We start from the raw sequence: 22,924 nt of genomic DNA, 5'->3' as shown, positions 1-22,924 counted from the left end.
TCAGCTGGGAGCACAAGACCTTAATAATATCCCCCACTGCCGGAGAAAACTAGCAGACACCGCCCCGGCCGATCGGCTTTTCCCCCCAGCTAAGCACTCGGTTCGACATCACTTGGACTGGTGGAAGTAAACTAGGATCTGCCCTTCATTCGTACTGCTCCTGAGGGAAAGACAATGCTTATCCATCATCCTCCTTGATTCCATAATTTCAAGACTGTCATGGATGTTTCTACCCCGGCATCTCTGGGAAATCCAAAACGTCCCCGCGTTTCGGAGGAAAACCGCAAAAGAGCTGTGAGAGCGTAAGTTCCCGTGACCCGTCTTTCATGACCCCTATAATGCTACATTTCGTTTGTTACGTTACTGCATTTTGAGAGATTACAGATAAATTGACCTTCGCAGATGCGATGGTTGTCGTCGAGTCAAGGAGAAGTGCGAGGGAGGCGTGCCCTGTCGGCGGTGTCTGCGCTATCGGCGACAGTGTGTCTTTACTCACCCCGATCATGCAGAGAAACTTGCTCGCTCATCGTCGGTCTCGTAAGTTTGATTATCCTTAGACAATCGCAATCCTTTTTCTAGGTGCCGGAAACTCATCGTGTACGTCAGCCTTTTGGAGCGCACCGCTGGCCTCAGCCGTCACGATATTGCTGAAGGGGAGCGGATCCGACTCATGGAGCGCATTCTAGAGTACTATGTGCCCAACATCTCCTTTGACATTCCGACGTTGCGAAAGGCTGCTGAGGAGCTGAAGAGTAAGCACCGAGGCTCCGAGTCTGATGTCCCCTCGACTCGTGTCGAGGGCGAGGACCTTGAGGATCTTGCGATTGAAGATGAGGATTTTATGATCAAGGCTTTACCTGATAATACGACACGTATGTATAGGACCTTCCCATTGGTTTGTTAGAGAGGCTGACTGATCGTTGCATAGAATACTCGGGAGAGTTTTCATATTTGAACTTCTCGATGAAGATTCGGAAGAAAATTGATGAATGGATGAAAGCTGCGGCCCCAGAGGTATGTACTGACGTTTACCTACAGTCTCACTTCTGCTGATCGTTCAGGCATCTACCGAAGCGGAACCATTTGAGGAGAGATGGCGAGCGACACAGCTACAGTCGGGCTCTTCGATGGTCTCGGCAGCCATCACCTGTCTACCGCCTCGGTATGTGGCAGATTTTCTGGTTCAAATCTTCTTCAAGTACGCCCAGACAAATAATTTCTACGTCGAAGAGGACTGGCTACTGGAAAAAATGCACACATGTTATACAAGCCCATCGAGCCTCTCATCCGACGATGCTGGCTCAGTTTGCTCCATTCTCATGGTCCTGGCGGTTGGGACTCAGTTTGCTCACATGGAGTCTGCCACTCCTGTCAATCGACTATCGGCGGACTCATCGATTAACTATGACCACGACTTCTCAGAAGATGAGGTTGGGCTCACCTTTTACCAGTTTGCGTCGAAATTGCTTCCTGATATCATCGCCACTGCCTCGGTTCGAAGTGTGCAGGCCTGTCTGCTGATAGGGACATACCTGCTACCTCTCGACACATCTGGACTCTGCTATACATACTTTGGTCTAGCACTAAAGATGGCTATTCAGAACGGTATGCATCGAAAGTATCAGGGCGAGGGGCTCTCTCCGCGGATGATCGAGGTCCGCAACCGCGTCTTTTGGACGGCGTACACCATAGAGAAGTAGGCCATTTTTCCTTTCATCAGGCTAGCCGCAATATGCTCATCAAAAACAGGCGCGTTAGTATCCTTCACGGAAGACCGGTTTCTTTATCTGATGCAGATGTTGACGCCGCGATGCCGGTCGACTTTCCCGGTCTGATGCCCACGGGGCAAGTGTCCAATCACACGAACATGGTGACATTGATCAAGTTGACTCTGAAACTGGGTGAAGTTTCAAACGAGATGTGCGTATAACCTAATTTCTGAGCGCTCAGACGAGCACTGACATTAGCAGATCCGTGTTGCGGAAATCTCGAAAAGGTCAACAGCTGGATTGCCTTGAGCGGTTACTCAGTTTGAGAAAAAGTCTGCTGGACTGGTGGGCTACTTTACCAGAGGAGACCGATTGTCGAGACTTGAACCCTTCGGGGCCCCTATTCCGTTCGAATGTACACTTGAAACTTGACTACTGCTTAACGAGAATCTTCATTGGGCGACCATTCCTATTCAGCAACATGAAGTCCACCAACCCGGCTGGATTTCAAGGCCCACCGTTCAAGACAACATCCGGACTCTCGAAAAACTGGTCAACGCTCATCACTGACTGCGTTGAGGCCGCACTCGAGATCATCGATCTCTGTCGACTGCTCCGTGACGAAACCGGTCTTGCTCGAGCATCATTTACCGAATTCAGCTCCTGCCGCGCCGCGCTGCTGGTCATCCTAGCCCAGAGCTTGACCAAGCGGACAGAGCGGCTGCGCGAAGCGCTAGAAAAAGGCATGGCCCTGATCAAAATCATGTCGATGGGAGTGGGCTCGGCCAGGTCCGCCGTCAGCGTGATCGAGGCACTCGAGCGGGCCATCCGCCGTCTCGAAGAGTGGAGCGAAACCCAGGCTCAAAGAAATGCCGGTGTCGTCGAGTCCGCCTACGATCGCTTCAAGAACTGGGAGATGCTATGGAAGACCGGACCGATCTCTCCAGGGACAACGGTCACGTTCCCTGAACAGTATACTCCGGCGCGCCCTGGCACAGGGATCCCCGCTGTACCTGTCACACCGATGACCGGCACGGAGGGAGGCAACGATGCTGCCATGGAAGGCGATGTCGCCAGCACAGATCTTGCAGGCTCGTCGGACTTTTCCGCACCGCATGCTTTCTCTCAAATGCCACCTTTGGGATTCGACCATTTTGTCTCCAACTTTCCGCAGGAACTGGGCGAGTTTACTGCCATTCCCTGTTTTGAGACGGACCCTCAACAGGGCCTTGGGAGTGACATGAAGCCGTCCCAATGTCCACCGGATACGAGGTGGATGCAGTTCATGGGCGAATAATGGACGTAGGCAATAACGACAGCTTGAGCGGGCTATTAGCCGCGCATTTTACGCATGATACCTATTTTGAACATATCAACAAATGCTATATGTACCTCAAAACAATCCCAGAAATTCCTTCGCAGGGTATATTCTCATCCGTAAGAGACAATATGCATATGCAAGCTAATCGAACGTAACCTTCTTTCCCTGGAACGCCGCCATCGACTTCTGCTCCTTGGCCTTCCTGGCCGCCTCCCAAGAAGGATGCAACGGCTTATCATCCTTGACATTCTTCTTGTTGGAGCCGCCGGGAGGACCACGCTGCGGCCGGTCACCACCGGTGGAGTTGCTATCCCTCTGCCAGGGTCGACCCTGACCCAGCCCACGCTTCCCTCTCGGCCCTTCAGTGCCACCCGTAGCGCCCCGGCGCGTATCCCAGCCACTATCCCTATTCTTCCACTCATTCTCCTTTTGTTTCTTGATATGGTTCGCTCCGCTCCCATACTTCTTCTCCCAGAGGGCACGGCGGGCCTGCTGCCCCATTCTGTTCTTTCGGCGTGGTGGGCCCGCTGCGCCTTCGAGGTCTTCGGGCTCGGACTCGGAGCCGGAGAAGTATCCTCCCATTGTCAGCGAGGGGAGGAAGGTTGTGCTTGTTGCTGGGGTGGAGGTGGCCTTTTTGGATTTGGATTTCTTCGTGGGTTGTTCGGGGGAGGGGAGCGGGAGTTGGAGCGAGAGATGTTGGAGTCGTCCGAGTGTGAGGCTTCTTCGGCGTCACTTTCGCCGTCGCTGTCGGAACCGGAGCCTGAGGCCAGCCGTGCGTCAAAGTGTGAGTAGTCTACGCTGTCGGCGTCGTCCATGTCGACGTCGCTTCCTTCTTCTCCGTCTGCTTCATCAGAAGCTAGCTTCGCGGACCTCGCGGCGGCCTTGGGCGCAGACTTTCGGCTGTCTGCGTCGGATCCTTCCTCCGGCTCTGATCTCCCATCTAAGGATGTCTCTGGCTCTTTGCTTTCACTCTTGCGTTGGTCGGCGGACCCCTTCTTCTGTTCTGACCCACTCTTTTTCCCTGCAGGTGCAGCCTCCAATCCCAGTAACTGCCTGATCCCATCCATAATACCCGGAAAGACATTCTTCACCGGATTCGACTTGTAAAGCCTAGCCGTGACATTCGCCTCAGCCGTGCTCCGCGGCCCCTCCGTAGAGATATTCTTCCGCTCCTTGAACTTGACAAACACAGGCGATTCGGCAATCCGCTTTGTCTTGACGAGCTGCTTGAAGAGGTATTTCTCCGCCGTGGCCTGGAAATTAAGAGTCTGTCCGCATGCGTCAGCATCAGCATCAGCATCACCGTCAATCCTTCGCACTTGCGCCCTCTGTTGCAGAGACAGTCATCGCGATCGCATTACCTACCTTGATCACTCTAATCTCCTCCTCGATTCTCGTCAGCGCCTCGGGCTTATTCTCGCTCTTTGCGGTCTTCTCTCGCCGGCCGAGTTTCTGGCGCTCAAATGCCCGGGCGGTCTTGAGGGCTCGCGATAAGGCGGTCACGCCGTTGTCGAATTTGGCGGTTAGGCGCGCGAGTTTGATGTCGACGGGCCCGGAGGGTCGGTCGTTTAGATCAGAGAATTTGCGCTTTGGCATTTTGTCTCGTTCTCTTGGGAGGAGTGGTTATTAGATGTGGTGCAGGAGTTGGAGTGGAAAGTTAGTTGGATGCGGAGATTCTTTTTTTCTGCGGCGGATAAATGCCAAGAAGTGGATTCTATGCTTTTCGATTGCGGTTGGGTTTCATCATCATCATCATAAAGGTTTCTGACGCAGTTGATGTATTTATATATAGAAATAACCTTACTATGTTGCTGATGGTTTTTATTTGATACCATCGTTATTAATGATTGTGGTTCACCTGGTTGCTGCGCAATATCTGTGTCCAATGGCGGGGATTTCAGTAGGGACTATTAGCACCTACGGAGTACTAAAGGTGCTACATTCAACGGGCATCGAATCGAAAGATTCCTCGACGTATACGCGGTATGTACATACAAACAACGTGAAAAGGGAAATACGGATACATTCTGGAGCTCTATTTCTTTTCATCCTCCTTCTTCTCCTCCGGCTTGGGAGTGGGGAGCTTGAACTATATTGAATCATATTAGTATTCATCCATTCACAAGAGTTAGGTACCAGACGTACCGAGTCAGGTTTCCGGTCAACACCAGAGCTAACAGGCTCCCAAGCAGCGGTGCCTCCCTCGAAGTTCCGGAAAGCCTGTGTCAGCTCAAGGGGCTCAATGACGATGCGCTTCTTCTCTTCATCGTAGCGCAGCTCAGTGTAGCCGGTCAAGGGGAAATCCTTGCGGAGAGGGTGTCCATCGAAACCGTAGTCGGTCATGATGCGGCGAAGATCGGGGTGGCCGCTGAAGAAGACACCGAACATGTCGTAGACCTCACGCTCGTACCACAGAGCTCCTTCGTACAGACTGGTCACACTGGGCACGGGGCTGGCCTCGTCGGCATAAGTCTTGACACGGATACGGGAGTTATAGCGGACGCTGAGCAGATTGTAGACGACCTCGAAGCGCTGGTCACGAGTGGGGAAATCAACCGCGGTAATATCGGAGATCTGGGTGAACTCGGCCGCCGTGTGGTATTTCAGGAAGCTCATCACAGGGATGATGCCGGTGGGAGGAACGTAGATTGTGAGCTCGTCCTTCCACACAGAGAATTGCTGGACGTATTTGGGCAGGCAGGACATGACATATTGGCCGTACTTGTGCAGGCTCTCGGCTTTATCCTGGTACTTGTCGGCGGGGTTGACGACCGGTGCGCGGAGAGCTCCTTGGGCTATACTCAAAGTCAGTCATTGAAAGCTCGGCCTCTCTTTTTAGTCAGTTGCATACGGGGACGGTGCGCTTGGCGCATATTCTCAGGCTCGGGAACTTTGGAGGCGAGCTGCACGGTCGACGAGAAGGCACGGCATGTCTGGGATGACCTCACAGCCGATGCCAGCGAGCGGCCAGTGCCCAGTCGCATCAAGGAGCGAGCAGAGGCCATAGTGGAAGGACAATGGCGGATCCGGAGAGGAAATTGAGGCGTTGGAGGGGCGGTTCAAGCAATCGGAGACATCCACAGGGAGCTGGCCGGAGAGGACTTCGAGGTTGCTGGGAATCATGCAGTCACGTGCAGGCTGACATAACCGGCGGAAAGAATGCAAACAGGCCAAACAGGACAAACACAATGTGGCAGCTCCGCGTCCAACTTCGCTCTCTCTTTCTTCGCCTCAAACTCTCTCTTTCTCTGTTGCTGCTGCTGCAAAAGTCCTGCTCCTCACTAATCAACGTTTTCTTTCCTCTCCTTCTCCTCTTTCTCAACATCTTTGCTTTCTTGTCTAGAGTCCTCTGGATTTTTCTTATCGCTTTACTGTCCTTCCAGCGGCCGATCCATTTTTTTCTCGGTTTCTTCGCCTCTGTTACCTTCCCCCTTCTCTCCGGGTTTCGGCTTATAGGTATTGGGGTTTCGCATCCATCTGCACATACGTACTCAATTAGTACACTCTCACAAGGACGGTCACTATGTCGAGTCGCCCGCAAATAGATTCTGTCATCGATGATGACGATGAGTTCTGGTGTGTTTGAAGTCCTTTCCAGCGCTGGTGTTATACGGCGGTTGGCTGACAACTCTCGACCTTAGCCCCCTCTGCATTGAAGAATTTGATCTTTCCGACAAGAACTTTAAGCCATGTCCTTGCGGTTATCAGGTGTGTTACTCCTTGCATAGCTCCCCTCTTTGCTGCCTAACGGTGTGCGTTGGCGCAAATTCTAACCGTTGACCATACAGATCTGCCAATTTTGCTACAACAACATCAAGACCCATAGCGAAGAGGGCCGATGCCCCAACTGCAGGCGCGTTTATGATGAAAGCACTATACAATACAAGGTTCCTGATGCAGACGAGTACGTATATTACATTTTCGCATTTTGGCTACACTTTCTTCCGCTTCGCCCAAATGTCTATTTCTTGGCGCTAACGGATCCATTTTCACACTAGGTTCAAAGCAGACTTGGCGTTGAAACATCGAAAGGCTGCCGCCGCAAAAAAGAAGGAAGCTGAAAAGCGCGAAATTGAGGCTTCCAGCCGGAAGAACCTGGCGGGGGTCAGGGTCGTACAGAAAAACTTGGTTTACGTGATCGGCCTCAACCCCACAATACGCGACGAGAGTCAACTACTTCAAACTTTGCGCGGGAAGGATTATTTCGGTCAATACGGCGAGATCGAAAAAATCGTCGTCAGCAAGGCCAAACCAGGTGGCAATCCCAACCAGGGTATTGGTGTCTACGTGACATATGCAACCAAGGCGGATGCTGCAACCTGTATCGCTGCCGTGGACGGATCTACCAATGGCGACCGTGTACTCAGGTAGGCCAACCTTTCATGTCTCCTTTAGTTTATTCGCAACTCTCAGCTAACTATCTATTTTAGGGCGCAATATGGGACCACCAAATATTGCTCGTCGTTTCTCCGCAATGAGCAGTGCAATAATCGAAATTGTACTTTCCTGCACGAGACGGGCGAAGATAGTGACAGTTATAGCCGACAGGATCTTTCTTCGATGAACACACTGTCCAGTCAGCGCCCCAACGGTATTCCCAGCGGACCCAGTCACACCATTCCTGCACATGTCGCTCGATCCTCGGCTCTACCTAGTTCTCAACCAATGCGCAGACAGGCCAGTAAGGATGATGCTACTGGCATGCGACAACCAGACGGATCTGCTCTCCCCTCGTCGGCCAGTTGGGCAAACAAAGATAGTGCCATCAACCGCACCAGGCGAGCCAGTCTAGCCGGCAGCCAAGCTTCCCAGAGTCCTCGTCCAGTGCATGCCACGGTCGCACAGGGGGTAGAGGAAGTCAAGAAGATCGAGAAGCAGTCCCAGGAGCGACGCCAGACGCCGACGCCTTCGGAAGCGCGCCCCGCCACTCCTCAAACGTCGGCCCAGGCGCCGCCTGACCCCATCGCACCCCTCCTCGAAAATATACTCAAGGCAGTCAAGTCCCCGGATTTCAGGTTCATCTTCTCCGCAGCCGGTCTTCCTACAGAAGAAGTTGCCCTTATTGAGAACCATCCTTCGTTCATCGACCCATATGGTGGCGTCAAACGTCGAGCAATGCGGGAGAAGGCGGAGCAGGAGCGCGCGAAGAGAGAACAGGAACTTCTTCAAAATGCGGCAGCCGAGGAGGAAAGCCGAGAAAGTGGAAGTTTGCAACTCGGTGGTGAACCAGATGACGCTCACCCGCCAAGAGGCCGTGGAGGTCGTGACTCTCATGGTGCTATTCAGCCGCCGTCTCAGCAGGGTACCACGACGAATTCTGCGATTGGGTCACCCGTGTCGGCCGCTAGTCACCAGTTCCCGGGACTCAACCTCGGCGGTCGTAGCTTAACCCCGCTTCAGCAACAGCAACTGATGCTACTCAAGTCTGCCGGCAGCCAGCAGGCTGGCCTGGTGGATCCCTTGCAAAGTGGATTGGGTTCCTCCGTTCTGGATCAAGCCTCTCAAGTTCGGCAAGGTCTTCTCCAGTCGCAAATGGCGCAGTTCAACGCCCTACAGGCCCAGAACCGCCAGTCCTCGCGGTTCTCTTTCAGCAATGATGCCAATCCAAAGAATCTTCCCAACGTCAGGATGCTCAGCCAGCAGGCTGGTTTGATGCAGTCCGGGACGCCGAATCCTTTGGCAGCTCCTAGCCCTCAGCACGGACTCGCCAACAACTTCTACACTAGCGGGGTTCAGGGTCCACCACCCGGTCTGAAGACAGCTAGTACTCCTCCCATCAGTGGAGGCGGCATGTTTGCTCAAGGTCACGGATTTACCACGAATGCCAACCTCGGTTTGGGCGGCAACGTCGGCAAGCAGGAAGCCAACCCAGAGTTGATGCGCGAGTTGTTGCGAGGTCGAAGTGGCACAAATGCTGGTGGATTGCATGGGCAAGAGGCCGCTAAGCGTGAGTTCATGTTTCCTTTTCTCCAACAGCACCAAACCCCTCCTCCCCTGACTCCTGCCAATGGCCTTCTCAGCTCTTTCTATGGTTCCCAAACGGGGACTTTCTCCGAAGCTGGGTCACAGAAGCAGAAGAAGAAGGGGAAGAAGCACAGACATGCTAACACTTCCTCCGGTGGAGGCGGTGTAGTTGATCTTGCGGACCCGAGTATTTTGCAGGCGAGGATGCACCAGGTCGGCGCAAATACCACTGCTGGGCAAGCGCTATATGGGAGTCAGGGTCAAGGTGGGTACAATCACTCCATGATGTATGGAGGCGGTTTCAACCGCTGGTGATTACCGTTCTCCCTTTTGTCGCTCTCCAGTCTTCCTCTCCTCGCATATTCGTGTCTTTCTTGTTGTGATGACCATCTTTGCCTTCTTTCCTCCTACACGTTGTTTTCTCCTCGTGATGCTTGAGCTTTAATCTTCTTCCTTATTCCCTTACATGACATGATATCGTATTTCCCTCTTCGTTTTTACGTGGTGCAGGATATGAATTTGCCTTTTTTGATTCCCGAGTCTGACCTCTGGCTTTGCGATCTGATACACACCCTGCAACGAAGCATTGGGCAATCGGCTCTGAAAATTGCAAGCAGTTATGGCGGAATGCCTTTGGCGTTACATTTGTGGCGGCGTTCTTTATGTGTCATTTTCTTCCCTTTATTTTTTACTGTTTCTCCTCGTATTACCAGCATCCTCTCGGATGAGTGACGTCGCATTTTCATGAAGATCTCATTTTCTTCTGGCCGACATTGACTTGGTGGCTGTCGTACTTTGTCTTTTCCTTTTTTTTGCATCCAAGCTGGGTTGATCTATCAGCGTCGTGAGGTCCTCTCGGTCTGGCCATGGTTCCATGTACGTTAACCTCCCTGCCCTGACTTTGGTAAACTGAAGCAGGGCCGTCTATCTGAAGTCAAATTCTCACAATTACTGTTCATATAGACACCGTTGCCCTGCGCCTGACTGGTCAACCTAGCCGGGGAATTTTTTGTGTAATCGTCATGCCCACAGTTCTTCGTATATTTTGTCTGATCTGCTTCTGCCCTTGCTCTGGAGAGTCGACTGTCTGCATCATGTCGCGTTCATTTTTCCGATACCCATCTTTTCACCCACGTTGCATTTCAGTGAACTGACCGGAGCAAGTAGTGGATGAAGATTTCCCGCCTCTAGGGACTCCGCTCAAGGACAAACGCCCCGTCGACAGCTTTGGCTTCCTCCTTCGATCTCACCTTCCCAGTGACGCTCAGGGCACCGCTCGCGCTGGAACCCCAACACTTCCCCCGGTCTCCCTTTGCCACACGCTCACCCGGCATCGTCGTTGTTCCAGAGTCCTTTGAACCCGTCGAGCCCGTCTCTGTCGATATCTATGCCACCTCCTGGCCTCAACATCGGACGTTCTAAGCCTGGAACACCATCTCAGAACTTTTTCGAGATCGAATCTCAGCGGCCGTCTCCAGAGCCTCAAGAAACTCCCGAAAGCGTTCCTCCTTCTAGCAAGTTCAAGAACATCTCGGAGATTTCCCTGGGTTCCCCTGTGCCAAAGTCCGCACAAAAAGCTCGATCACAGGCTAAAGCCGAGCTTTCAGCAAGTTCAGATGATAGGAGACCGAGTGCGAAAGATGGAGATACCAACAATAGTCATCCTAACAAGAAACCATCGACAAAGGCCAAGCCTATGAAGCTTGATCTACACTTCACACCAGCTCAGCCCCAAGAAACTCCGACTTCGAAAGCAGAATCTCCCGCTCAAATTGGTCCTCCAAGCCATGTTGCAGCTCCCGTTTCCGCCGTCGGGTCAAGGCCAAATACTCCTATGACAGGTATCTCCCGGGCTTCGGACTCATCGGTTCCTCGACAGCCGCGGGTTCTTCGCGTGGTCGACACCCCAAAGACCGAGACACCGCCTCCCGCTTCCACCTCTCAGTCTGCCGCTTCTCTCCCGACAACTCTGAAGACACGTTCCAGACGGCCAAGCATTTCTTCGCTCAGTCGACCCGACACTCCCGGTGATTTGGGCTCTGAAGCGGATCTGTACACGTCTGCGTCTGCGTCTCGTGCCAATTCGCCTCCCGCTTCCTCTAGGATTGGCTCTGCACCTGTTCGCTCTATCACTAAGAGTCAAGCCAAGAAAGAACGCCGACAAAAGGCAAAGGAAGCCGAAGCTAAGAAACAGGATGTTACGGCTGTCTCGGAGGAGCCTGTTCAAGCACCCATCATCGGCAGGAAACGTAAGACGAAGAAGGCTCCGACAAGCAATGCCGATGCATCCAACACGAGCACCGACAATGCGCCTGAGCCCACACAAGTCAGTCAGCCCAGCCCTGAAGCTGTGGCTGAGAAGGTTGAACCGAAGATTGAGGAGACGAAGAAGAATAAGCAGGAGAAGCCTCCGAAGCCCCATGTCGAGGAGAAGCAACCCGTATCCGAGAAGAAGCCAGCAGAGGCATGGCGCTCGAAGAACACACTGGAACAACTGATCAAGGATTCCGAACAAAGCGGCGTCTCGATTAGAGACCTGTTTTTGGAACGGACTTCGCCATTGCAGGTCTTGCTTGCTCAGCTGCACAAGGCTGGCCAGTTGGATCTAAACAATCACCCTCTCTTCAATCCTTCGAATCTCAGTCAGCGCTATGACATGAAGTGTACATCTGACGATTACGAACTTTTGAAGCAGCCTATCGAGTTGACCGAGGAGCACCGCAAAGCCTTGCTTCGTGGAGAGCCTGTCCGTCTCCATTCTTCTTCTAGCCAACTGAAGGACCGCTGCCTCATCACGCCTCGCGGTTGTGTCCTCCATCACCTGTCGCCTGAGGAAGAAAACAGATATCTTGCCTTGGAAAAGAGCATTGGATGGGCAATCGATTCTTTCCAGGAATATCCGGCGGCATTTATTACAGAACCCGACGTGACCAATCGTGGTGGAGGTTTGGATGCGCTCTTCGCCACTCCCGAGAACTTCAACATTTGCTGGGTAGATGAGACTACAGCGAATCTTTCATCTGCAGCACATTCTGGATCACCGCCGGCCGCCGATGCTTCTGTCTCGTCAACTGCCTCTGCTCCGCCAAACGTCCTGTCGACTATGGAGGCGGACAGTACTCGTAGCCATAACTGGGCTATTGCGAGCACTGCCGAATTGGCCAACGCGACGGCAGCTTCCGTCCGGTCTTTTGCAGCTGCTACTGCAAAGCATATGCTTGGAGCTGCTGGCGTGGTTATGGGGACTATTCCAGACCTCGACGATGTTGTTGGCATGACTGATGAGGAGCTGCGTTCGTTTGCTCTCAAGTCTCAGAAGGACCTTGAAGGCTCGCGAAAGGAACTAGATGCTATTGATAAAAAGCTCGCTGCCTTGTTCAAGCGCAATAAGAAGCTTGCACAGCAGGCTCTTGCTACGACTGTGGAGGTTTAGCATGTCTATGGAATAGGTTGCCCCTGGCATAATGAGACGATTATGATGGCTGTTGTCCACTTCTTGGCACTATTGAATGGCGATTGTACAGTATAAAAAGCTATGCGGGGGTTTGATTTTATTTCTTCTTCTTGTACGTTTGAGTGCGTTGCCCTTGCCCCATTCTTATGATACCTCGATTTGATTACTCTTTTGAAATTTCCAAAACCAGTTTGAGGACGCATGCTCTGGGCTATGATCTTCAAACCTTGTAGTCAGGCACTTGTATCATGTTCATCAGTCATATTACCCAGTGCGGGTATCACAGATCTATATGTCAAGGGAACAATATGCCACCAGTCCAAGCTTTCTACAATCCTTTAATACCATCTTCATATTGACGGAGGTCGTACTCGTCGGGGTACGTCTCAAGAATGCGCTTGAGCTCCTTCATCTGCTCCTGCGCCTCCTCCGTCAACTCGTCATACACGTCCTCGAATGCCGCCCGAATGGGAGGCTTCTTCTCACGCTCCGCATCCCCAAATTCTTTCAGAACAGCCTTGCGCAGCTGATCGCGCGTCTCCTGCTCCAGATCCTCATTCCACAGCCCTTCATTCTCCAACCATTTCCGCAGTCGAATAATCGGATTGTCCCGGCGTTTCCAGTCCTCGACCTCCACCCGCGCCCGGTACGCGAAGCTATCGTCGCTGGTACTGTGGTGCGAGACACGGTAGCTCATCGCCTCGATAAGGACCGGCCGACCGCCGTCCGTGAGCGCGATACGGCGCGCTTCCCGCATCGCCTCGTACACGGCGAAGATGTCATTCCCGTCGACGCGGATCGTGTCGATGCCGTAGCCCACGCCGCGGCTGGCGATACCGTCGCCGCGGTATTGCTCCAGCGTCGGGGTCGAGATGGCGTAGCCGTTGTTGCGGCAGATGAAGACTACGGGGCAGGATCGTGTGGCGGCGATGTTCAGGCCGGCGTGGAAGTCGCCTTCGCTTGCGGCGCCCTCGCCGAAGTAGCAGGCGACGATGCGGGGCGGGGTGTCGGGGTTTTGGAGGGCCTGGAGTTTGAGGGCGTAGGCGGCGCCGGAGGCTTGGGGGATCTGGGTTGCGAGGGGGAGGAGATGGTGTGCTTTTTGCAGTGTTATGTCAGATCGGGTCATAAATGACAAATTGGTTGGGCGGGTGCTTACTGTGCGGGGGTAGTTGGAGCCGTAGTGAACGGGCATGTTGCGGCCTCTGCCGTTGTCGTTACGGTTGGCGAAGAGTTGGCCCATGAAGTCCTTGAGGGTGAAGCCGCGTTGTTGGAAGACGCCTGCTTCGCGGTACTGGGCGAAGACGACGTCGTCAGGTGTCAGGGCGGCTGCGGAGCCTACGCTGATGCCCTCTTCTCCTGCGGAAACCTGCGCTGGTGTTAAGACTTGTTGGCTATTTGGACTCAGTGTTCGTACCATATAGAAGCTGAGACGCCCTTGCCTCTGGGCCTCGAACATGATCAGGTCCATCACGCTCACTAGTTTTCATCAGTGACCGTCCATCAATACACGAGCATAGTATCTCACCAGTAAGCATGTTCTTGTACCAGGTCAATATCTCCTCATTTGAGACATTAAGTGATTTCCGGTCTTTCTCCAGCATCACTCCGTCGGAGTTCATCACTCGGTAGGTAGGGATACTCGACGTCTCGGCAGGGTTGATAAAGGCCATCTGCGTGGTGAATTTGCTGTTGACGGCGCCGGGAAAGCGGACCCTGTTGCCATATTTCTGTTAGACATATTTGTCTCTATCCCATTGAATGTGAGAGTGTTCCAAATACCTATCCGATCCTGGCCGCTGGGAGATGGAACTGCCCCATCGCTTGACGGAAGGGAGGAGAGTCCGCTGGCTGCGCGCCGGCCGCGGTAACCGGGCCAGAAGATTTAACGACATGATTGAAATTTTGCAATGTAGCAGAAGCACATTGATTGAGATGAAGGGAAGAATCACAGTACCCTTTTCAGATCCAGGGACCGACAGGTGTTGATTTCTTATGATTCTGGGGAAATGCGGAGGGACTCGGTTGGCGTCGGCCCCAACGTCATGCTATCCCCGCACTTAGCCGTGACTTTGGGGATAGTACAGCACTTTACCGACGACAATGATAAGTATAAAATGGGTTGAATATATCTGTTCATGTAATCAATGAGAGCAGTTCCTATGGATCCCTATACTTATGCCTTCAGTTGATCTTCGGCAATCTCAATGCTCTGGTTTGATCTCAACAGCATCTGTCGCCTTCAGAAAGTGGAACCTGGGGGAACGGTTACCCATGGCTAGGGCTCCATGTACGAAATGGTTAGCGGTAGAGTTATCTTGCGTATAGGAAGCAGAAAAGAAGAGAACTATTGCATTGGTAAGGTATGTTGTGTTGGTTATCGGCTTGTTATGAATGTGCTGGAGACTATCAGATCCGTTACTCTATATATAGTGACAAATGACGCTTCCATTAAACCATCCTGCATTACAATCCTTATCCTTTCATTCCGGCAATAATAATAATAGTGTAAGCCCATGCTAGCTTCTGCTTCCTCTGGGCTATCATAGCAGTGAATCATATCTATGGTACGTTAATGGTAGACAACAATACACTGTCCTCGCAGGTTTCTCCCTGAGTCTTGTGTCATCTCAGTCATCATACACAGCAAGTACATCGGTGACAGCTATCCCTTGGCTCGGACCATCCTCTTCTCTCGACCAGAGTCATCATTGTACTTAAGAGGTTAATATCAAAGACTTCGAGATACTTCCAAGTATGCTAACAATAAGATATCGGTGTCGCAGTCTTTTGGATGAACTCCTTGCCTCCTTCACCCCCACAGCGCCGATCTTCTCCTCTCTTCCCCCGCTTGCTGTGATTCTCCCAGTCTGGCCCATCTACTGGTTACATCGCAGCACGGTTGCATCATTGTATTAGATACTGTTGCATTGATGGGCTGATCAGCGTCTTCAAACAAGCATCATTTCTGGATCCCCCCAATCCATCCCTTCTACCTTGATTCAACACGGCCCTAGCACCGTCTTCCCCTCCTGGTACTGATCGACCTGTCGTCACTCGAAAGAGCAGGTAGATTCCAGTGGCTGAATGCTTGTTCATTACATTTGATATCGGATTGAACACCGAAAGACGGTCTGCGCTGGATCCTATAAAAGCTGCCCTTGTTTCGAGTCCAAGATCAAGAAATCTCTGATGGAGTCGGTTTGTCTTTAGACGGCTGAGCATTTGAGCACAGTTTAGTCGTCATGCATGTAAAAGCCGAGACGGTATTAGCATTGCTTACGCCCAGGTTACCTTCGGTTGCCGGTAGTCAGCATGTTGTGGACTTGAGTGGAGATGGTTGGACTCTTAGCAGCGCAGCCTTGAATAGAACGGTGCCAGGTCATCTTCCTTCTCAAGTGCATCTGGACCTGTTTAAGGCGGGTGTTATTGGTATGGGGACTCTTCTCATTGAAATTGTATGATCTAACCGATATGTGTAGATGATCCGTGCGTTTGACTTGTGCTGGATAGAAAGCAGAATCCTAAGCTAACACCCCTTCGCAGATATCACGGTCTGAATGATTTCAACCTTCGCTGGATCGCTGATGCCAATTGGACGTATACCAGCAACCCGATCAAGGGCCTGTGAGTACCCACGGTGAAAAACTTACCAATTTCTCATCCAGTCGTTCTGACTGCTGATGTTTCACAGGCTCGAAAATTTCGAGTCCACATGGCTTGTCTTTGATGGACTGGACACTTTCGCAACAATCACGTTCTGCGACCAACAAGTTGGTTCAACAGATAACCAGTTCCGGCAATATCATTTCAACGTATCCCAGATCTTGAAAGAATGTAAACAAGATCCAGTGCTTAGGATCAATTTCGGGAGCGCCCCAAATATCGCAAATGCGATTGCAAATGGCCCCGATGCGGAAGGTCTGGGATCCCGGCACCAATCCTGTCATTCTTGATTTGTGCATTGAAACTCACGCTTTTACAGAATGGCCTCCTGGTGTACAAATCACCAACGAGTACCCAAGCCGCTGGTTTATCCGCAAGGAACAATCGGACTTTGGATGGGATTGGGGACCTGCCTTTGCACCAGCTGGACCATGGAAGCCCGCATACATTGTTCAAGACAACCACGCTGAAATCTACGTTCTCAACACTGACCTAGACATCTACCGACAAGGCCAGATCAATTATCTTCCCCCTGACCAGAGCCAACCATGGATTGTCAATGCGAGTATCGACTTCTTAGGAGCTGTGCCCTGTAAACCCTCCATGTCGATCGAAATCAAAGACGCTGCGACGGGATCAGTCCTTTCTTCAGGACTCCTTCAAAACGTTACGGTGTCTGGAAGATCCATTACAGGGACCACGATCGTCGACGGGGATGCTCCGAAACTATGGTGGCCGACTGGCATGGGCGAGCAGAACCTGTACAACGTGACCGTCACTGTGCAGAATGATGAGAAAAAGGCCCTGGCCAGGGTCACCAGAAGGACCGGTTTTCGTACCATCTTCCTTAACCAAAGGGATATCACTGATGACCAGCTGGCCCAGGGGATTGCACCTGGCGCCAATTGGCACTTTGAGATCAATGGACACGCGTTCTATGCTAAAGGATCTAACATTATACCTCCGGACGCCTTCTGGCCGCGGGTGACGCAAGCTAGAATGGCACGATTGTTTGATGCAGTAACGGCGGGAAACCAGAACATGCTTCGCGTTTGGGCCTCTGGTGCATATTTGCATGATTTTATCTATGACCTCGCCGATGAAAGGGGTATCTTGCTCTGGAGCGAGTTTCAGTTCAGTGACGCACTTTACCCTGTTAATGATGCATTTTTCGAGAATGTTGCAGCCGAGGTGGTCTACAATGTCCGTCGAGTAAATCACCACCCGTCCCTAGCTTTGTGGGCAGGCGGCAATGAAATCGAGAGCTTGATGCTCCCAATGGTCAAGAGAGCGGATCCCACGGGGTATTCCAAGTACGTTGGGGAGTACGAAAAGTTATACATCAGCCTGATTTTGCCCCTCGTGTACGAGAACACACGGTCGATCACATACAGCCCCAGCAGCACCACTGAAGGGTACTTGTATGTCGATCTCTCTGCGCCTGTGCCTATGGCAGAAAGGTACTCGAACACTACTCCGGGCGCATACTATGGCGACACGGACTACTACAACTACGACACGAGCGTCTCCTTCGATTATAATCACTATCCCGTCGGCCGGTTTGCGAATGAATTCGGTTTCCACAGTATGCCTAGTCTGCAGACATGGCAGCAAGCTGTGGACCCCGAAGACCTTCACTTCAACAGCAGCGTGGTGATGCTCCGCAACCATCACTACACTGCCGGAGGCTTGTTCACTGACAACTTCAAGAATTCGTCCAAAGGAATGGGTGAAATGACGATGGGCGTGGAAGCATACTATCCAGTACCCAGAAAATCCGACTCTGTTGCCAACTTCAGCGCCTGGTGCCATGCAACGCAACTCTTCCAAGCCGATATGTACAAGTCCCAGATTCAGTTCTACCGCCGAGGCAGCGGAATGCCAGAGCGTCAGCTAGGGTCGCTGTACTGGCAGTTAGAGGACATCTGGCAAGCCCCGACTTGGGCGGGAATCGAGTACGATGGCCGGTGGAAGGTTCTTCATTATGTGGCCAGAGACATCTACCAGCCTATTATTGTGTCGCCTTTTTGGAACTACACCACTGGTCGCTTGGAGGTGTATGTGACATCCGATTTGTGGCAGCCTGCGCAGGGCACCGTGAACCTGACCTGGCTTGATCTGTCAGGCAAGTCCATTGCTAACAATGCTGGCACGCCCGAAACTGTCAACTTCACCGTCGGTGCCCTTAACACGACCAACATTTACACCGCCAATATCTCTGAGCTTTCTCTGCCGGATCTGAAAGACTCCATTCTCATCCTGTCTCTTTCTGGCGACGGACGTCTTCCAAACGCCAGTAGTAAAAAAGCATTTGTCCACCAGAACCATTTCACGCCAGTCTTCCCCAAAGACCTCTCCCTGAAGGACCCAAAGCTCGAGCTTTCATACAACACGGAAAGCAAGAAATTTACGGTTCAGGCTACCGGAGGGGTTTCCCTTTACACCTGGCTCGACTACCCGGCAGGTGCAGTAGGATACTTTGAGGAGAATGCCTTTGTACTGCTTCCGGGGGTTCGAAAGGAGGTTTCCTTTGTAGCCCAGGAAGGGAATGTCACAGATGATTGGGTGCGGAGGGTGACAGTGCGAAGTCTCTGGGATCAGAAGGTGAGGGACTAGCGACTTATAGCAGCTTATAGCCACGTTAGCCTGGTGCATTGGATCGACTGAAAATCAGACCCGCTCAGTACAGAATTGAGATAGTCGTATCAACTCATATTCAGTTCGAAGAAGCTAGCCTCCGTACTTGTACGTTTTGGTTCATCTCCATTTGGTGAGGTGCCTTTGGACAAGAAACCCTATGATTCAAGCCACCTATCTCTTATGAGTAGAGTACAATGTCCAAGTGGTTATTCTAGCTAGGTAGCATTGTAATTCCACCTAACAAATTTATTTTCCCCGAAAAATGGTTGCTCAATGGAGCGATGATGGGCCGATTGATAAGAGCGGCGTGAGAATCCGGCCCCGGCAGAAAAAGTGGCCCAACAGTGTTCGGAGCTCTGCTGCTCTAGCCGGGTAACACCGTCAACATCTTCTTCGGCTTCAAGAATTTCACTTCAACCTCACGTCTGGGGTCAATTCATTGAAAAACCATCACATCATGTCATCCCGATCGTTATGGAGGAGTCTGCACTACAGTGCAAAGCGAAGGGTGACAATTCCCCAGAGCCAGTACCGATGCTTCTCCTGCTCGCTGCGAGTACAAGATAGCAAGTCGAATCACGACGACCAGATGACCCATTTCGGCTTCAAGAATGTCCCTGAATCTCAGAAAGAATCTATGGGTATGTCAGGCACTGTGCTTCCATTTGTACTTTTGCGGAGTAACCTCCCAGGGAGAAGATGCATGCTAACAAGGCGCCTCAGTACGGACGGTGTTTAGCTCTGTTGCAGCTTCCTACGACACCATGAACGATTTCATGTCCCTCGGAATCCATCGGCTGTGGAAAGATCACTTTGTACGATCACTGAACCCCGGATCCGCGCTACCATCTCGCGACAACGACACCACCGGCAAAGGCTGGAATATCCTCGATATCGCCGGCGGGACCGGCGACATCGCATTCCGCATGCTTGACCACGCTACCAACATCAACAACGACCACCAGACACGGGTGACTATCGCCGATATCAACCCCGACATGCTGGCAGAGGGCAAGAAGCGCAGCATCGACACGCCCTACTATAATACTCCCCGACTGTCCTTCATGGAGGCCAACGCGCAACACATGCCGAGTATCCCGGACAACTCGGTGGACCTGTATACAGTTGTCTTCGGCATCCGTAACTTCACGGATAAGCAGGCTGCGCTGGAGGAGGCGTTCCGAGTACTGAAGCCTGGCGGTGTCTTTGCGTGCATGGAGTTTAGCAAGGTGGACAACAGTCTATTCAATGCTATCTACAAGCAGTGGAGCTTCAGCGCTATTCCGCTCATCGGTCAGATTGTCGCCGGCGACCGGGATAGCTACCAGTACCTTGTCGAGAGTATCGAGAAGTTCCCCCGCCAGGAAGAGTTCCGGGCTATGATTCAGAAGGCTGGATTTATGATTCCTGGCCGAGGATACGAGAATCTCACTGGTGGGATTGCAGCGATTCACAAGGGAATCAAGCCCTTGACGAAGTGAATTGTGTGTCTGTATTATTTTTCTTGTGATATAGAAGGTTAATTCTACGGGAATGTATTATTTACTCTGGTACGATAACTCCTATCTGAGGATGTATTATCTATTCTACAACAAACATACATCAATGTAACCTTTCGTTCTGCAACCTACTCCTCCATGCCTCTTACAAATCGAGATGTTGATCGACGGAAACAGTCAGATATGGCGATGGCGGAGGAGGCGATTGCGCCTTAGTGCTAGTGCTCTCTCTTCCCGCTGTTTCGCCTCCGAAGATAATTCGTCCTCCAATCCCGCGCTGAGACGGGAACATATCTGGCTGGAGTCTGACTAGTATTATTATTACTGATTCAAAATCATTCAACGTCGCTAGTTTCGTCTCTTCGGCCACATTGATCTCCGAGATGACCAGATACTGATAGCAAACCCCCTGCGGCCAAGGCTTCTTCCTCCACTTTCCTCCCCTCCCCCCGCTTGTTACCAAAGAATTTTCTCCCCCTCGGCTACTATTTATTCTCTCTTTCAATCCCCTCGTCGTTCGGAAATGGCGATCTAGGGGGTATCCCTTTTTTTCGGATAGATCCTCGCCCGTCAGTCCACTCCTTCGATAATGGACCATTGAACAGCATGGGGCACCCCAAGCTGCGACAGCCCCGAACGCCATTATCGCCTCACAGGATGTCCACCACCTCCGTCCTCGATGGCTTCTCTCTCCTGCCCATGACTCCTCCAGATCTGGTGGATGGACTGCCATCCATGCACCAGGATGCCGCTGCGGTTACAACAGCCATTCATGTCATATCCACAGAGCGTGCGGCCCTCGCCAACCTGGAGCAGATCTACCAGACGGACCGGCTAGCGCAGGAGAACCTTGCGCGGGCCGTCAGTCAGATCGTCCGCACCGTCCGAAATGGCGGGAAATTGGTCGTCTGCGGCGTGGGCAAGAGCGGCAAGATCGGACAGAAGCTGGAGGCGACGATGAACAGTATGGGTATTCACAGCGCATTTTTACATCCGACGGAAGCATTGCATGGCGATCTGGGAATGATTCGACCGGTACGGATATTCGCGGCTTTTTTTTTTTTTTTTTTTTTTTTTTTTTTTTTGAGAATTTAAGGTGGGAAATTGTTATGGACCTACTAACATCACATGCAGCATGATACCCTTTTGGTGATTTCGTTTTCCGGCCGCACGCCGGAGCTTCTGCTTCTGCTGCCGCATATTCCCTCAACTGTACCCGTTATTGCCATCACGTCGCATATGCATCCGGATACCTGTCCGATCCTGTCCTTTCATTCATCCGACACGGGTATCCTCCTCCCCGCTCCGATCCACGAGGATGAAGAGTCCTCGCTCGGTGTCCGCGCTCCGACTTCGTCGACGACAGTAGCGCTGGCGTTGGGAGACGCATTGGCTATCGCCACAGCACGACGACTACATAATACACCCGGTAGAGGTCCTGCGGAGGTCTTCAAGAGTTTCCATCCCGGCGGCGCGATCGGAGCCGCCTCCGCCGCGGCCGTCCTGACACCCTCTAGCATGTCGACTACCTCCATCTCATCAGACTATATTCAGAGCGGATCAACCGCCTCCTCAGAGATCGTCTCATTCCCGAGACCGGCTAGCCGCCAACGACAACGCCTTATCACAGACTTAATCGTGCCCCTAGACCAGATCCCCACCGTCTCCGCAGCTGACGAGGTCCGTCTTCTCGACGTCTTGCTCACAGCAATCCAGCACCCCAACGCCAAGTCATGGGTTGCCCTCTCCCTGTCGGAGCTCATCCCACCAAGCCATATCCGCTCCCTCTCGCAGAGTAGTAACATCGACATGAGCGCTTCCGCCCTGGCTGCCCTGGGTCTCCCTTTCTCCGTAACCCGGAGTGACTGGCTTCGTGTCCCGGGCGCCAGCACGGTCGATGAAGTCCGCCGTCGTATCGCGAAAGCCAACTCTGCATGCGGTTCCCGCGTGAAGGTAGTTGCCATGATGCACGACGCGAATCCCGAGGAGTGTATTGGCGTTGTAGAGGCGGAGGAAGTGTGGGGTGACTGTGGTTGAATTGTTTCTCATTCCACTTACCACTCTTATGAACGGGAACTTGTATACGTACATATAGATGATCTTAATGACTTGAATGCCAGCTGATGTATTTGCTTCCTATCAATTATGCAAGACGCTGCTCTATAAATTCCTTTGGTGGAATTGTCTTGTTTTATGCATATCACCGACTATTATGCTTGTGCTTACATGCTAAAAATCCTAAATCAAAGACCCTCATGCAAGCCATGCATAACCATGCATGCGCCACTATGTCTTGTACTGTGGTCGACTTGTGATTGGTATTTTCATCAACAGGAGCATGTAGGCCAAGGCCATGTTTTGCGTCACCTCTGACAGGCGTGGAAATAGACTGTAGTAATGAATTTGCGCTTTGATTAATTCTACATTCGTCTATGTTCATTCAAACGGGGTATAAGACAAGCAACTAGACTCTATATCATGTTCTTTGTGTAAAGTGAAATACCGAAACCGGTCTCTCGAAACAACTGGGCCAGCGAGCGTCGTTTTCTGAGAGCCACCGGCCCACGAATGGCTGGGGCGGGGCCCTGTGTAGTGCCGCGGTCTGCCATTGATGCTCTTGAAAAAAAAGATCATGCTGAATTCGATACCGGGGTTCCCGAGCGGTTGGCTTTTT

The 22,924-nt window shown here is 52.0% G+C and overlaps 8 protein-coding genes across 8 annotated transcripts; 5 read left to right on the top strand and 3 right to left on the bottom strand.

Annotated features, from left to right (window-relative positions):
- Positions 1 to 219: 219 nt before the first annotated feature.
- On the top strand, positions 220 to 3,113 carry P174DRAFT_502826 (Zn(II)2Cys6 transcription factor; the record flags this gene model as incomplete). The annotated part of the gene is made up of 7 exons (XM_024831120.1): positions 220 to 302; positions 403 to 537; positions 580 to 872; positions 929 to 1,014; positions 1,062 to 1,696; positions 1,750 to 1,920; positions 1,971 to 3,113. The coding sequence occupies 7 exons, from the start codon at positions 220 to 222 to the stop codon at positions 3,004 to 3,006; spliced, it is 2,439 nt and encodes an 812-aa protein (XP_024684089.1). The 3' UTR covers positions 3,007 to 3,113.
- P174DRAFT_440066 (BUD22 family protein) lies at positions 3,054 to 4,680 on the bottom strand. The gene is made up of 3 exons (XM_024826966.1): positions 4,396 to 4,680; positions 3,764 to 4,298; positions 3,054 to 3,605 (listed from the first exon to the last, which is right to left on the bottom strand). Exons 1-3 carry the CDS (start codon positions 4,624 to 4,626, stop codon positions 3,172 to 3,174), a joined length of 1,200 nt encoding a protein of 399 aa, XP_024684088.1. The 5' UTR covers positions 4,627 to 4,680; the 3' UTR covers positions 3,054 to 3,171.
- Positions 4,681 to 4,885: 205 nt separating this feature from the next.
- P174DRAFT_440065 (complex I 30 kDa subunit family protein) lies at positions 4,886 to 6,103 on the bottom strand. Its single transcript, XM_024826965.1, has 3 exons — positions 5,882 to 6,103; positions 5,176 to 5,825; positions 4,886 to 5,119 (listed from the first exon to the last, which is right to left on the bottom strand). Exons 1-3 carry the CDS (start codon positions 6,033 to 6,035, stop codon positions 5,066 to 5,068), a joined length of 858 nt encoding a protein of 285 aa, XP_024684087.1. The 5' UTR covers positions 6,036 to 6,103; the 3' UTR covers positions 4,886 to 5,065.
- A 450-nt stretch (positions 6,104 to 6,553) lies between these two features.
- On the top strand, positions 6,554 to 12,427 carry P174DRAFT_459022 (CCR4-NOT core ubiquitin-protein ligase subunit MOT2; the record flags this gene model as incomplete). Its single annotated transcript, XM_024829729.1, has 7 exons — positions 6,554 to 6,606; positions 6,672 to 6,738; positions 6,819 to 6,934; positions 7,029 to 7,397; positions 7,461 to 9,259; positions 10,162 to 10,298; positions 10,343 to 12,427. The coding sequence occupies 7 exons, from the start codon at positions 6,554 to 6,556 to the stop codon at positions 12,425 to 12,427; spliced, it is 4,626 nt and encodes a 1,541-aa protein (XP_024684086.1).
- Positions 12,428 to 12,687: 260 nt separating this feature from the next.
- On the bottom strand, positions 12,688 to 14,820 carry P174DRAFT_440064 (thiamine pyrophosphate-dependent dehydrogenase E1 component subunit alpha). The gene is made up of 5 exons (XM_024826964.1): positions 14,228 to 14,820; positions 13,974 to 14,161; positions 13,863 to 13,924; positions 13,605 to 13,814; positions 12,688 to 13,514 (listed from the first exon to the last, which is right to left on the bottom strand). Exons 1-5 carry the CDS (start codon positions 14,338 to 14,340, stop codon positions 12,777 to 12,779), a joined length of 1,311 nt encoding a protein of 436 aa, XP_024684085.1. The 5' UTR covers positions 14,341 to 14,820; the 3' UTR covers positions 12,688 to 12,776.
- A 511-nt stretch (positions 14,821 to 15,331) lies between these two features.
- P174DRAFT_449898 (beta-mannosidase mndA) lies at positions 15,332 to 18,814 on the top strand. The gene is made up of 5 exons (XM_024828890.1): positions 15,332 to 15,877; positions 15,928 to 15,934; positions 15,992 to 16,072; positions 16,140 to 16,366; positions 16,431 to 18,814. Exons 1-5 carry the CDS (start codon positions 15,691 to 15,693, stop codon positions 18,725 to 18,727), a joined length of 2,799 nt encoding a protein of 932 aa, XP_024684084.1. The 5' UTR covers positions 15,332 to 15,690; the 3' UTR covers positions 18,728 to 18,814.
- A 294-nt stretch (positions 18,815 to 19,108) lies between these two features.
- On the top strand, positions 19,109 to 20,309 carry P174DRAFT_511232 (class I SAM-dependent methyltransferase). Its single transcript, XM_024831769.1, has 2 exons — positions 19,109 to 19,392; positions 19,475 to 20,309. Exons 1-2 carry the CDS (start codon positions 19,209 to 19,211, stop codon positions 20,230 to 20,232), a joined length of 942 nt encoding a protein of 313 aa, XP_024684083.1. The 5' UTR covers positions 19,109 to 19,208; the 3' UTR covers positions 20,233 to 20,309.
- A 241-nt stretch (positions 20,310 to 20,550) lies between these two features.
- On the top strand, positions 20,551 to 22,499 carry P174DRAFT_404249 (sugar isomerase). The gene is made up of 2 exons (XM_024824025.1): positions 20,551 to 21,285; positions 21,385 to 22,499. The coding sequence occupies exons 1-2, from the start codon at positions 20,857 to 20,859 to the stop codon at positions 22,285 to 22,287; spliced, it is 1,332 nt and encodes a 443-aa protein (XP_024684082.1). The 5' UTR covers positions 20,551 to 20,856; the 3' UTR covers positions 22,288 to 22,499.
- Positions 22,500 to 22,924: the final 425 nt, after the last annotated feature.

The sequence above is a fragment of the Aspergillus novofumigatus genome (assembly GCF_002847465.1).
Source record: "Aspergillus novofumigatus IBT 16806 chromosome Unknown P174scaffold_3, whole genome shotgun sequence".
In the NCBI taxonomy this organism is placed as follows: Eukaryota; Fungi; Ascomycota; class Eurotiomycetes; order Eurotiales; family Aspergillaceae; genus Aspergillus; species Aspergillus novofumigatus.
This window is presented reverse-complemented; position numbering and strand designations above follow the sequence as displayed.